Source organism: Tamandua tetradactyla, chromosome 2, assembly GCF_023851605.1.
Source record: "Tamandua tetradactyla isolate mTamTet1 chromosome 2, mTamTet1.pri, whole genome shotgun sequence".
Classification (NCBI taxonomy): domain Eukaryota; kingdom Metazoa; phylum Chordata; class Mammalia; order Pilosa; family Myrmecophagidae; genus Tamandua; species Tamandua tetradactyla.
This window is the reverse complement of record NC_135328.1, coordinates 126,693,088-126,706,606: the sequence shown is the minus strand read 5'-3', so window position 1 is coordinate 126,706,606 and position 13,519 is coordinate 126,693,088. Positions and strand designations below refer to the sequence as shown.

Below are 13,519 nucleotides of genomic sequence, written 5' to 3'. Positions count from 1 at the left end.
TTACTAAATCCTCTGGCATAAGCTCACTTTAGCTATAAACAATTCTTGGGACCTAATTTTCTAACACTGATGCCTAAATTATCCTGTACCTTAGGTATTCAAATGGAAATTTCTTATAGTTGGCTCTAGCACATGTCTTACAAATGGGCCTTGTGTGGGGCTCCACCATAGTAGTGAAGAGAACTCCATGACCCTGTCCAAGAATGCTTTCTTGTTCATTCATTAATTTGTTACTCAACAATGAAGAAGCATCGGTTTTGAACTTGGCTTAACTCTGCTTCCCTTTTTCCCCTAACCATTAGCAACTAAATTAATCTATCAGAGCACTTTTTCCCATTGGTAACATTTGAAGACACCTATTTAACCAGGTTTAGAAAGTAAGGAAGAGAATATGTGTCCATGCTAAGATTAAAGCTGGCCATCAAAAAATGCAGCTTTATGTAACTCATTATCAAGTATCATTGAAAAAAAAGACACAAGAAAGAGAGGTATACAATGAAAATAGAACACTTTATGATTAAGCATAACTAATCAAGATTATAAAACTCATTATAAGTATAAAAATGATGTCCTTTAAAATATGGCATGTATTCAGTTTTTGTGGATGGGTTGGGATTATTGACTGCAAAGGGGCATGAGGGAAATACTCTCTATCTCAACCGGGTTGGTGGTTCCATGGGTGAATAAACATTTGAAAAGTTGTAGTCATTAATAAACTTGAATTGTGCATAATATTGTAACCTCTGAAGTTCATAAAAGAAAAACCAGTAGGTAAAAAAGCAAAAATAAAAAAATAAGTGGATCAAAAGATTATACCAGGTAACAATACATGCAAGAAAATTCACAAAACACACAAGGAAAGATAAAGTTTTAAGGAAATTTATTACCGCCTCTGAATTAAGAAACATACAGCTTGAATTTTATGATGTAAACACCTCAATGAATTCAGTTTTATCCCACAACTTCAAGGCTTTCTCCCAGGTATGTCTCTAATTGAAAGCGAGTCTCAGGTAAACCCTCCATGAAAGGGAAGCTTTTCTGTGTAGTGCAAGACAAGGGAACAAACTAGCCATTGGAAGGTTTGTCTTTAGATGACACAGGAAAAAGTCCATGGGGGAAGAGAATCCAACCAGTGAAGGTGTCCACTTATTGGAACCCACAAAGTAATGGGGGGCCTTTCCTGTGGATGCTCATCCCTGCGCTTATTTGCTGGAAACACAGGCCCATTTCCTTAGGTGAAATCATGGAGGACTATGTGTGTTTGCAGCTGAAATGTGGTACAGATGCTCATATTTCTAACCAGCAGTGGGAAGCCTGCTCCCTGCCTTGGTCCACAGTTGATGTCCTTGACATTGAGCTGGATGTGTGGAGTGCCAAGTGCAGTTTGTCTACAAGTGGGACTAGGACCCAGGGAAAGTTTGGATCCTCGCTGGAATGCGGCCCTACCTACCAACCCTGAGGAGGAGGCCAGGAGGGTGGCAGGGCAGACAAGGGCCAGGGCTGTGCAGCCAGCAGGGCATCCACCACCACCACAGCCCAGTGCATGGCTGCCCCTGCATGGGCTAGCTGCCAGGACAGCCAGGCACGCTGTGACACTGAGGGTTCCACCATGCCCCTGGTGAACACTGGCAGGAAAGCCCCCCCTGGTGCCTGCAGTTCACCCAGGGCCACAGCCAATGAGTCAAGGTGGGTGAAGAGCCTGGAAATTAGGTGGGAAACTGGCCCATGGAATTCTGGTGGCATATGTTGGCAGTTCTTCAGGGAGGTGGACTGGGCATTCTGGCTTTCTCGGCGGAGCCTCCTGCCGGTGGATCTCACGGATGCTCTGGGCTTGGTTCTTGAATCCTTGAGGTGCTGGGTGATGTCTGCAGAACCTGCTGCTGGATAAGAAGGATAAGGTGTCACTGGGATAGCTCACAGGCCCTTAGATTTCCTTTCTACCCTCATCACCCTTTCCCATGCTGCCCACTCCTCCTCCTGCTCTTCATCTTGTGCCGCTCTGTGGACCCTCTGGTTTCAGTGAAAATCCATGCCATGCCCTGAATGCTTCCTCTGAGGCCCTGAGGGCTCCCAGTGCATCTCTCCAGGGTCACTGTCTCCATCTAACCCCTGAGCACCCAGTGAGCCACTCTCACCCGGCACCCACCTCCTGGTGGCCCTTCCTAACACCCAGCCCAGAAACCTACCTCTTCGGGAGTGACATCCTGCTCTGGTGGGGTCTGTCCCATTCTTTCCTCTCTTTTGGACTTGGCATGGTTGTTGATGCCACTTCCCTCCAAAGTTTCTCTTTGTTCTGTGGAAATGGCAGGGAGATCCATCAGGGCTTCTCTGCCGCTTGTTCCTGTTCTCTTTGCCCACCTGGCTCTGCCTGGTGCTGCTGACTGTGGGTGGAGAGTCAGATAGAGGGTAAATGAGTGGTCCCAAACCCATATGTGGTCTGCAAGTCTGGGAGACAGTTGATTGCATCAGCCTCCAAATGCAATGAGAAGCCCAACATGGACTCACTGCCAAGTGATTCATCTTTAGCTACTCCTAGCATCCGATCCCAGCACCCCTGGTCACAGCTGTATCCACTACTCTACATAAGCCTTGGAAGCCTAGTCTTCTCTCAGAGACCCTCCTCAAGTCCCCACCCAGAGGACGGCTTCTTTGGCAGAGCCACAGACACCATGCAAGCTGGGCTGAATTTGGAATTTTCTGCACAACCCTAGGTAGTGTGCCCCCCACAGCCTCTGGAGTCCCCTGCTTTGCCTATCACCCCAAATCTCAGTGTTTCCCAAACTGACAGGACCTCTAACAATCAACTCCCCAAGAACAACCTGAAACTCTACCTTGTTCCTGCTGACAGCCATCCTGGGTGCCTGAGGATTCCTTCTTGGTACGTCTTCCATTGGGTGGATGCTCGACTCCCTCACCTTCAAAAGTCTGGTCTCCCTTGGTGTAAGTGTCTTCATTTGCCTTGTGGGGGTAACCTTTCCTCTCTGAGTTCACATGGCTGGGAAATCTGCTGCCTGGAGACTCTTCCATTGCATGCACTTCTCCCAATAGATCCACACGTCTGGATACCCAGGGAGCTGACCTATGAATTACCAGATGGGCTGGCAGTCTGGCTTTTTATAAGGCCTAGGCATCCCCCTCCGGGTTTATCCCATTATCACTGGCAGGACCACACCCAAGGATTATTCAAACTTGTTGAGGCTGAGGCTCATTATAATCCCAAATGGAAATCTATGGGTTTTCTACAATGAGATGGGGGAAATACGTGGGTGGCAGGCAGAAAGAGTCTGGCATGGGATAGAACTGTCCCTACACATCTTTCAATAATTGAAATATTTCAAACCCAATGATAATGATGTAAGATTTCATTTCCCTGTACCTTTTACTGAAAGGAAGATAACTAAGTGGGTAGTCTCTACTGTAGGCTTCCTGTGTACCAGGCTCTAATATTTTACACACCACTTACACTATTTTTCTTTTCTGTTCTTTGGGGAACCTGTCAATCTCCAAATTAAGCCAACCAGGCAGGCCACAGTGGCTCAGCAGCGAGAGTCCTCCCTGAGATCCAGGTTCAATTCCTGGTGGCTGCCCATGTAAAAAAAATCAAACAAGGAAACAAACAAATTAAGCCAACGAAGTTTTAGGCTCCTGCATGATCACATCAAAGGCTCTGGCTTGATTGGATCAGGCTCCCTTGAGGCATTATATTTTCTCACATCCTCAGTGAAACCTTATAGATTTGAGTTTAGGAGCCAGGTTTGACCATATGGCTTAATACAGGGATAGTATGGAAAACATTATATTTACATTTCAAAAGACATTTTGTGATTTATTGTGTACTTCCTGGTGCTTTCATCCTGTGCATTTAAGGATTTCTGCATGTCTGTGTGTATATCATTATATATATTACTGTCTGCTAGAGATCTGCCAACTTTTTCTGTAAAGCCCAAGACAGGAAATATTTTAGGCTTTGTGGGTCATGTAGTCTCTGCCACAAAAACTCAGTTCTGCTATTGTGGTGGAAAATCAGTCATATATGGTAAAAAGAACAAACCAGTGCTAGCTGTTTCAAAATAAAAATGTACCAAAACAAGAAGCAGAGCACGTTGTGCCTGAGGGCAGTAGTTTGATGACTTTTGCTTGATCTCAGCACACCATGAATTTAGTTTGTTATTCTAACCTATGTCCCAGTTTCTTTCAATTGACTTGTTTTGACAATGATGGAATAAGCACATGAGAAATATCACAAGCCTGTGACATGATCATTTATTTTTGTATTTTAGAAAATCATAAGCTTTCATGATCTGACATGGGAACACAAAGTGGGACACAACCATGATCAAAGCTAAGCGAAAAATCATGACAGGAAAGTAGAATCAGTTTTGTGGGCCAGGAAGCTTGCTTGCAACTGTAAGCAAAACTCACCATTGAAAATATCTCCATCAAACAGAAAGGTTTGGAATCTTCATTAAAATGGAATCCAGTAGCAATGGAGCTGGTCTCCACTTGATGGATTCACAGCCTGTGTGATCTCCTCCAGGTCTTAGGCATGTCCCAATTCTCACTATTCCATTCAAGGAACATTCTTTCTCCTGTGGGGCTGACTCGTCTCCTGATCCCAGGCTGCCTGCTTGAGTTTTACTTGTCAGAGCAGGTAACTGTTTACATCTAGGGCACAGACAGAAGTTCTCTATCTTCTATCTCCTCAGAAGGGAAGAGTATCTTTCCAAGACTCCCAGAAGAGATCTTCCATCAATATCTGCTACATGACCCATCCCAATCCTGGGCCAAGTCTTGGTTTAGAAAAAACATAATTCAGGCAAAGACACATGCAGCCTTCAAGGAGGTTCAATTTTACTTTAGGGTAAGAAATAGAGTAGGTCACAATCAACATTGGTATACATTTCTTTTCCAAATCTACCTGAAATGAATTATTTTTCAAACAATGTAAGATTCCCTATTGACTACAATCAATCTGCCATCAGTGGAAAATGCCATCTGTGGGGAATGATTTGCATCTTTTCTCAGGGACTTGAAGGATATGGGACCACTGAGTCATGCTTAAGATACCCTCTTGGAGACAGATCCAAAATGGCAGCTTAGTGAAGTGTGAGATTTAGTTCGTCCTCCAGAGCAGCTAGTAAATAGCCAGGAACAGTACAGAACAACTGCTGGGACCATGTCAATGACCGGACACACAGCATACCCCAGTCTGGACCCGCTGGACCAGATGTGAGCCCTCCCAGAACCGTGAGTTCCCCAAGCTGCAGCAGCTGGTGCCCCTCCCCCACAGACTGCTTCCCAAGGGGGAAAGGAAAGAGACTTTACTAGTAGCGGGGTCTGAGCACAACCAAGCACCAATTGTGAAATTAATTAACAAATTATGACTACTAAAAATAGGCCTCTAGCTTAGCTGAACCTCGAGTAAAAATGGAGGTCATTGGTTTTTACCCCAGCACAGAGGGGGCAGGGCTGATGGAAAAAGAAAAATAAAAACAGGTTTTTTGGATATGAAAAGGTCTGGGGCCTGCAAGAAAGGAGGGGGCACATAGGACATGGAGATACACAGAGCAACACACCAACTTAAGCCCTTGATTGGCAAGCCCAAGGAACGTGGTCCTGCTCTAAAAAGGATTTTTCTTTTTCTCTTTTGTGGCTGTGTTTCTACAGATTAATTACTCTTTGGATATAGCTACAAGGCTTCTTGGGCTCCACTGCCCCAGGTATAGCAGAAACAGGTTTGTTTGAGAGCTTCTCTGGAGCCTGTGCCTTCCCCAGGAGAGGAGTGGGGCCCAGCTCACGTGGAATCCCTCTCTCAAGGAATTCAGACCACAGGGCCTGGAAAAAGAAAGTGATTAAAGCTAGCCTACAACCTCTCCTCTGTCTCCACCATGCCCCCACCAGGGAGAGTGTGCTGAAGTTAAAGTTATCACATCACCTTATGCTGGTGGGACCTGCAGAAAGAAAAGCACCACATAATAGGCAGGATAGGGAAAATGCAGAGTCCAGAGACTTCATAAGAAAGCCTTTTAATCTACTGGGTCTCACCCTCAGGGCAAACTGATGCAGATGACTCTTTCCTCCTGAGAGGTGACCAGTTTGGTCTGGGAAAATCTGACTGGGGTCTTCTATAATACCTAAGTAGACCCTCCTAAGGGATGGAGGAAAGGCACCATACAGGCAAAGCAAGAAAAAAAAACTGAAAAATTCTGATATATTAAACAAAACCTAAGCTAGAGGAATAGAATAAGCTGAACTGAATGTCAAAGAACATATAGACAACAAAATCATACAGCAAGATACTCCTAGGAAAAAATAAAAAAGCAAAAACAATCACCAGAATAAACTAATTCAAGTACTTAAATGCCTAGATGCCAGCAAAAAATGATGAATCATACTATGAATATAGGAATATTGGAGATATGACCCAGTCAGAGGAACAAACCAACAATTCAAATTGAGATACAGCAGTTGAAACAACTGATTCAAACTACTCAAACAGACATGGAAAACCTCATCAAAAATCAAATCAATAAATTGAGGGAGGACATAAAGAAGGCAAGAAATGAACAAAAAGAAGAAATCAAAAGTCTGAAAAAAGAAATCACAGAACTTATGGGAATGAAAGACACAGTAGAGGAGATGAAAAAACAGTGGAAACCTACAGTGTCAAATTTCAAGAAGCAGAGGATAAGATTAGAGAACAGGAGGATGGGACATCTGAAATCCAACAAGCAAAAGAAAATATAGGGAAAAGAATGGAAAAATATAAGCAAGGACTCAGAGAATTGAATGACAACATGAAGCACATGAATATGTGTGTTGTGGGTGTCCCAGAAGGAGAAGAGTAGGGAAAAGGAGGAGAAAAACTAATGGAGGAAATTATCACTGAAAATTTCCCAACTCTTATGAAAGACTTAAAATTACAGATCCACGAAGTGCAGTGTATCCCAAAGAGAATAGATCCAAATAGACATACTCCAAGATACATACTAATCAGAACATCAGATGTCAAAGAGAAAGAGAAAATTTCGAAAGCAGCAAGAGAACGACAATCCATGACATACAAGGGAAGCCCAATAAGACTATGCATAGAGTTCTCAGCAGAAACTATGAAGGCAAGAAGATAGTGGAATGGTATATTTAAGATACTAAAAGAGAAAAACTGCCAAACAAGAATTCCATAACGAGGGAAACTGTCCTTCAAAAGTGGGGGTGGGGAGATTAAAACATTCTCAGGAAAAAATTCACTGAGAGATCTTATGACCAAGAGACCAGCTCTGCAAGAAATACTAAAGGGATTACTAGAGACAGATAAGAAAAGATAGGAGAGAGAGGTGTGGAAAACAGTATAGAAATGAAGACTATCAGTAAAGGTAAAAAGAAGAAAAATTAGATATGACATATAAAATCCAACAGACAAAATGGTAGAAGAAAGTACTGCCCATACAGCAACAACACTAAATGTTAATGGTTTCAACTCTCTGTGGTAGTTATATTCAGTTGTCAACTTGGCCAGGTGAAGGCACTTAGTTCTGTTGCTGTGGACTTGAGCCTATGGTTGTGAACTCATCTGTTGCCAATTTACATCTACATTCAGATAGGAGGCAATGAAGGATGTTTGACTTAATTGGCTGGTGTTTAAATGAGAGACCGCAACGTAGCACAGTCCAAGCAGCTCGGCATTCCTCATTTTAGCACTCACAGCTCAGCCTGGGCCTTTGGAGATGCAGAAAGAAGTCACCCCGGCAAAAGCTGTTGGAACCCAGGGGCCTGGAGAGAAGGCCAGCAGAGACCATCCTGTGCCTTCCCACATAGGAAAGAACATCAGTGGAAATTTAGCTGCCTTTCCTCTGAAGAACTAACAAAATAAATCCCCTTTTATTAAAAGCCAATCCGTTTCTGGTGTGTTGCATTCCAGCAGCTAGCAAACTAGAAACTCCCCAATCTAAAGACAAAACTGGCAGAATGGATTAAAAAACAGGACCCATCTGTATGCTGTCTACAGGAAATGCATCTTAGACCCAAGGATAAACATAGGTTGAAAGTGAAAGGTTGGGAAAAGATATTCCATGCAAATAACAATAAGAAAAGAATAGGAGTAGCGATACTAATAGCCAAAAAATTAGACTTCAAATGTAAAACAGTTAAAAGAAACAAAGAAAGACACTATGTATTAACAAAAAGAACAATTCAACAAGAAGATATAACAGTCATAAATGTGTATGCACTGAGCTGGAATGCTCCTAATTACCTGAGGCAAACACTGAAAAGAGAAATAGACACATCTATTGTAACAATTGGATTCCCCAGAATTCCCCAGCCTCATCAATGGACAGAACATCTATGCAGAAGATCACAGAGAATTTGAATAATACAATAAATGAGCTAGACTTAACAGCCATATATAGGACATTATACCCCACAACACCTTTTTCTCAAGTGCTCATGGATCATTCCCAAGGATAGACCATATGCAGGGTCACAAAGCAAGTCTCAATAAATTTAAAATATTGAAGTCGTGCAAAACTCTTTCTCAGATGATAAAGGAATGAAGCTGGAAATCAATAATAAGCAGAGTGCCATAAAATTCACAAATATATGGAGGCTCAACAACACACTCTTAAAAAAAAGTGGGTCAAGTAAGAAATTACAAGAGAAATCAGTAAATATCTCGAGACAAGTGAAAATTAAAACACAACATATCAAAATTTATGGGATGCAGCAAAGGCAGTGCTAAGAGGGAAATTTATTGCCCTAAATGTGTATATCAAAAAAGAAGAAAGATCAAAAATCAAGGAATTAGCTGCTCACTTGGAAGAACTAGAGAAAAAACAGCAAATTAACCTGAAACCAGCAAAAGGAAAGAATTAATGAAGATTAGAGCAGAAATAAATGAAATTGAGAACATGTAAACAATTGAGAAAATCAACAACACCAGAATTTGGCTCTATGAGAAAATCAATAAGATGGATGGACCCTTAGTGAGGTTGACAAAAAGAAAAAGAGAGAAGATGCAAATAAATAAAATCAGAAATGAAAGAGGAGACATAACCACTGACCCCACAGAAATAAAAGAAGTAATGAGAAGACATATGAATAACTTTATGCTAATAAACTAGACAATGTGGGTGAAATGGACAACTTCCCAGAAAGGCATGAACAACCAACACTGACTTGAGAAGAACTACACAACCTTATAAACTAATCACAAGTAAAGAAATTAAATCAGTCATTAATAAGTTCCCTAAAAAGAAATTACCAGGACCAGATGGCTTCATATGTGAATTCTACCAAACATTCAAGAAAGAGTTAGTACCAATCCTGCTCAAACTCTTCAAAAAAATTTGAAGAGGAGGAAAAGCTACCTAACTCATTCTGTGAAGCCAACATCACCCTCATACCAAAGCCAGGCAAAGATATTACAAGAAAAGAAAACTACAGACCAATCTCTCTAATGAATATAAATGCAAAAATCCTCAACAAAATTCTGGGAAATGGAATCCAGCAGCACATTAAAAGAATTATACACCATGACTAAGTAGAATTCATCGCAGGTATGCAAAGATGGTTCACCATAAGAAAATCAATTAATGTACTGCACCATATCAACAAATCAAAGCAGAAAAACCATATGATCATCTTGATTGATGCAGAGAAGGCATTTGACAAAATTCAACATTCTTTCTTGTTGAAAATACTTCAACTGATAAGAATAGAAGGAAACTTCCTCAACATAATAAAGGGAACATATGTAAAACACACAGCTAACATCATCCTCAATGGGGAAAAACTGAAAACTTTCCCCCTAAGATCAGTAACAAGACAAGGTCGTCCACTATCACCATTGCCATTCAACATTGTGTTGGAAGTTCTAGCCAGAGCAATTAAACAATAAAAAGGAATGCAAGGCATCAAAATTGGAAAGGAAGAAGTAAAACTCTCACTGTGTGCAGATGATACGATGCTATATGTCAAAAACCCTGAAAAATCCACAGCAAAACTGCTAGAGCTAATAGATGTGTACAGCAATGTGGCAGGTAACAAGATCAATACTCAAAAATCTGTAGTGTTTCTATACACTAGTAATCTGAGGGAGAAATCAAGAAAAAAATCCATTTACAATTGCAACCAAAAGAATAAAATATTTAGGAATAAACTGAACTAAAGATACAAAAGACCTATACAAAGAAAACTATAAGAAATTGTCAAAGGAAATCACAGAAGACCTAAATAAATGGAAGGACATACTGTGCTCATGGATTGGAAGACTAAATATAATTAACATGTCAATTCTACCTAAATTGATTTACAGATTTGGTGAACTGCCAATTAAAATCCCAAAAACTTACTTTTCAGAAATAGAAAAACCAACAACCAAATATATCTGGAGGGGCAGGGTGCTCTGAATAGCTAAAAATATCCTGAGAATGAAAAATGAAGTTGGAGGCCTCACACTACTTGATTTTAAAGCATATTATGAAGCTACAGTGGTCAAAACATCAGGGTGCTGGCATAAAGGTAGATATACTGACCAGTGGAATTGAATAGAGTGTTCAAATATAGACCCTCTCATCTGTGGACAATTGATCTTTGATAAGACAGTCAAGCCAACTCACCTGGGACAGGACAGTCTCATCAGTAAATGGTGCCAAGAACTGGATATCCACATGCAAAACAATGAAAGAGGGTCCATATCTCACACCCTATATAAAAATTAACTCAAAATGGATCAAAGACCTAAACAATAAATCTAAGACCATAAAACTGTTGGAAGAAAATGCAGGGAAATATCTTATCCATCTGATCACAGGAGGCGGTTTCCTAGACCTTACACCCAAAGCACGAGCATTGAAGAAAGAAAGGAAGGAATGGGAACTCCTCGAAATTAAACACTTTTGTGCATCAAAGATCTTTCTCAAGAAAGTAAGAAAACAGCCTACACAATGGGAGACAATGTTTGGAAATGGTATGTCAGATAAAGGTCTAATATCCAGAATATACAAAGAGACTGCTCAACTCAACAACAAAAAGACATGCAACTCAATTACAAAATGGGCAAAAGACATGAAAAGACACTTCTTAGAGGAAGAACTACAAATGACCAAAAGGTACATGAAAAAATGCTCAACTTCCCTGGCTATTAGGGAAATGCAAACCAAACCACAATGAGATATCATCTCACACCCACCAGAATGGCCATTATCAATAAAACAGAAAATGACAAGTGCTAGAGAGGATGTGGAGAAAGAGGCACAGTTATCCACTGTTGGTGGGAATGTCAAATGGTACAACCACTGTGGAAGACAGTGTGGCAGCTCCTCAGGAAACTAAGTAAAGAATTGCCATATGATCCAGCAATACCATTGCTAGTTATCTACTCAGAGGACATGAGGGCAAGAACACAAATGGACATTTGCACACAAATGTTAATAGCAGCATTATTTACAATTGCCAAGAGATGGAAACAGTCAAAATGTCTATCAACCGAGGAGTGGCTAAGCAAGCTGTGGTATATACATACGATGGAATATTATGCAGCTGTAAGACAGAATAAAGTCATGAAGTATGTAACAACATGGGTGGACCTTAAGAACAATATACTGAGTGAGATTAACCAGAAACAAAAGGACAAATACTGTATAATCTTACTGATATGAACTGACATTAGTGAATGAACTTGGAGGATTTCAGTTGGTAACAGAGACCATCAGAAGATAGAAATATGGTAGACATTGGGTAATTGGAGCTTAAGGGATACAGATTGTGCAACAAAACTGATTGTAAAACTTCAGGAATGGATAGCACAATACTATCTAACTGTAATACGATTATGTTAGAGCACTGAATGAAGCTAAACATGAGAATGATAGAGGGAGGAGGCCGGGGAGCACAAATGATATCAGAAGGAAAGATGGACAATAAAGACTGAAATGATATAATCTAGGAATGCCTAGAGTGTACAATGATAGTGACTAAATGTGCAAATTTAAAGATGTTTCTGCATGAGGAAGAACAAAGGAATGTCAGTAATGCAAGGTGTTGAAAATAGATGGTAATTAATATTTTAAGCATTTAACATATGTGTGAGACAAGCAAAAAATGTATATTCGGTACAAAATTTATATTTTGACTAGGGCATTTCATAATATAACTTATGTGGACAGCTTAATCGAACACCATGGTACTTGGAATCTTGTGTAGGGCAAGAGATTTTGTAGGTTTGTCCAGAGTGATGCTCAGATAAATCCCAGAGCAATTTGAACAGTGAAGAGGGAAGTATTTGCAGAGTCCCCTAGGGGGAATGGTGAGAAAGGGAGAAAATTCAACTTCCCGAAGTGGAGAATTTTTTATATTCTCACAGGCAGTGGAGACAGCCAAAGCAATCAGCTGAGCCTCCAATCTTGGGGGTTGTTCATATGAAACCTAATCCCATAAAGGATAGGCTAAACCTACTTAAAATTAGGCCAAAGTGTCACCCCCAAGAGAACTTCTGTTGCTCAGATGTGGCCTCTCTCTCTTGACTGACACAGCAAGCAAACTCACTGCCCTCACCCTCTCTAAATGGGACATGACTCCCAGGGGTGTGGACCTTCCTGGCAACTTGGGACAGAAATCCTAAAATTAGCTGGAATTCAGCATCAAGGGATTGAGAAATTTTTCTTGACCAAAAGGGGGAAAAGCAAAATGAGACAAAATAAAGGGTCAGTGGATGAGAGATTCCAAACAGTGTTGAGAGGTTATCCTGGAGATTATTATTATGCATTAAATAGATATCACCTTGTTAGTCAAATTGTAATGGAGAGGCTGGAGGGAACTGCCTGAAAACGTGGAGCTGTGCTCTGGTGGCCATGTTTCTTGAAGATAATTGTATGATGATATGGCTGTTGCAGTGTGACTGTGTGGTTGTGAGAGCCTTGTGTCTCATGCTCTTTTTGTCTACCTTATTGATGGGCAAGTAAAACATATGGATTAAAAATAAATAAATAATAGGGGGAACAAATGTTAAAATAAATTTTGTAGATTGAAATGCTGGTGATCAGTAAAGGGGAGGGGTAAGGGGTATGATATGTATGAATTTTTTTCTGTCTTTTTATTGCTTTCTCTGAATTGACGCAGATGTTCTAGGAAATGATCATGATGATGAATATACAGCTATGTGATGATAGTGTGAGTTACTGATATATAACATGAACGGAATGATCATATGATAAAAATATGTTTGCATGTGGTTATGTATTACAAATAAAAAATAAATATATTTTTTTTAATGGGCAGGGGTAAGGAATATGGTATGTATGAATTTTTTTCTGTTGTCTTTTTATTTCTTTTGCTGAATTGATGTAAACGTCCTAAGAAATGATCATGATGATGAGTATGCAACTATGTGATGAGATTGTGAATTACTGATTATATATGTAGAATGAATGATCATATGTTAAGAATATTTGTATTTCTTTGCTGTCATATTTTTTAAATAATTTTAAAATTAATTTTAAAAATTACACAAAGCTTAGCACTT

At 40.4% G+C, this 13,519-nt stretch overlaps 1 protein-coding gene across 2 annotated transcripts; it reads right to left on the bottom strand.

The window, feature by feature from the left end:
- Positions 1 to 893: 893 nt before the first annotated feature.
- LOC143662015 (uncharacterized) lies at positions 894 to 3,362 on the bottom strand. Of its 2 annotated transcripts, none has more exons than XM_077135348.1 (3): positions 2,832 to 3,362; positions 2,187 to 2,381; positions 894 to 1,880 (listed from the first exon to the last, which is right to left on the bottom strand). In XM_077135348.1, exons 1-3 carry the CDS (start codon positions 3,025 to 3,027, stop codon positions 1,447 to 1,449), a joined length of 825 nt encoding a protein of 274 aa, XP_076991463.1. In that variant the 5' UTR covers positions 3,028 to 3,362; the 3' UTR covers positions 894 to 1,446. The 2 variants fall into 2 exon arrangements, with proteins under 2 accessions (XP_076991463.1, XP_076991470.1); XM_077135355.1 differs by having other exon boundaries at positions 894 to 1,877.
- Between the last annotated feature and the right edge of the window lie 10,157 nt (positions 3,363 to 13,519).

Bases quoted from the DNA above. Each gene is read 5' to 3' on its own strand.
- LOC143662015 (XM_077135348.1), bottom strand. From the start codon at position 3,027: ATGGAAGAGTCTCCAGGCAGCAGATTTCCCAGCCATGTGAACTCAGAG. The intron at 2,382-2,831 runs GTAGAGTTTCAG...CTCCACCCACAG, and splicing joins TGGCTGTCAGCAGGAACAAG to TCAGCAGCACCAGGCAGAGC. The intron at 1,881-2,186 runs GTAGGTTTCTGG...CTTCTTATCCAG, and splicing joins AGGATGTCACTCCCGAAGAG to CAGCAGGTTCTGCAGACATC.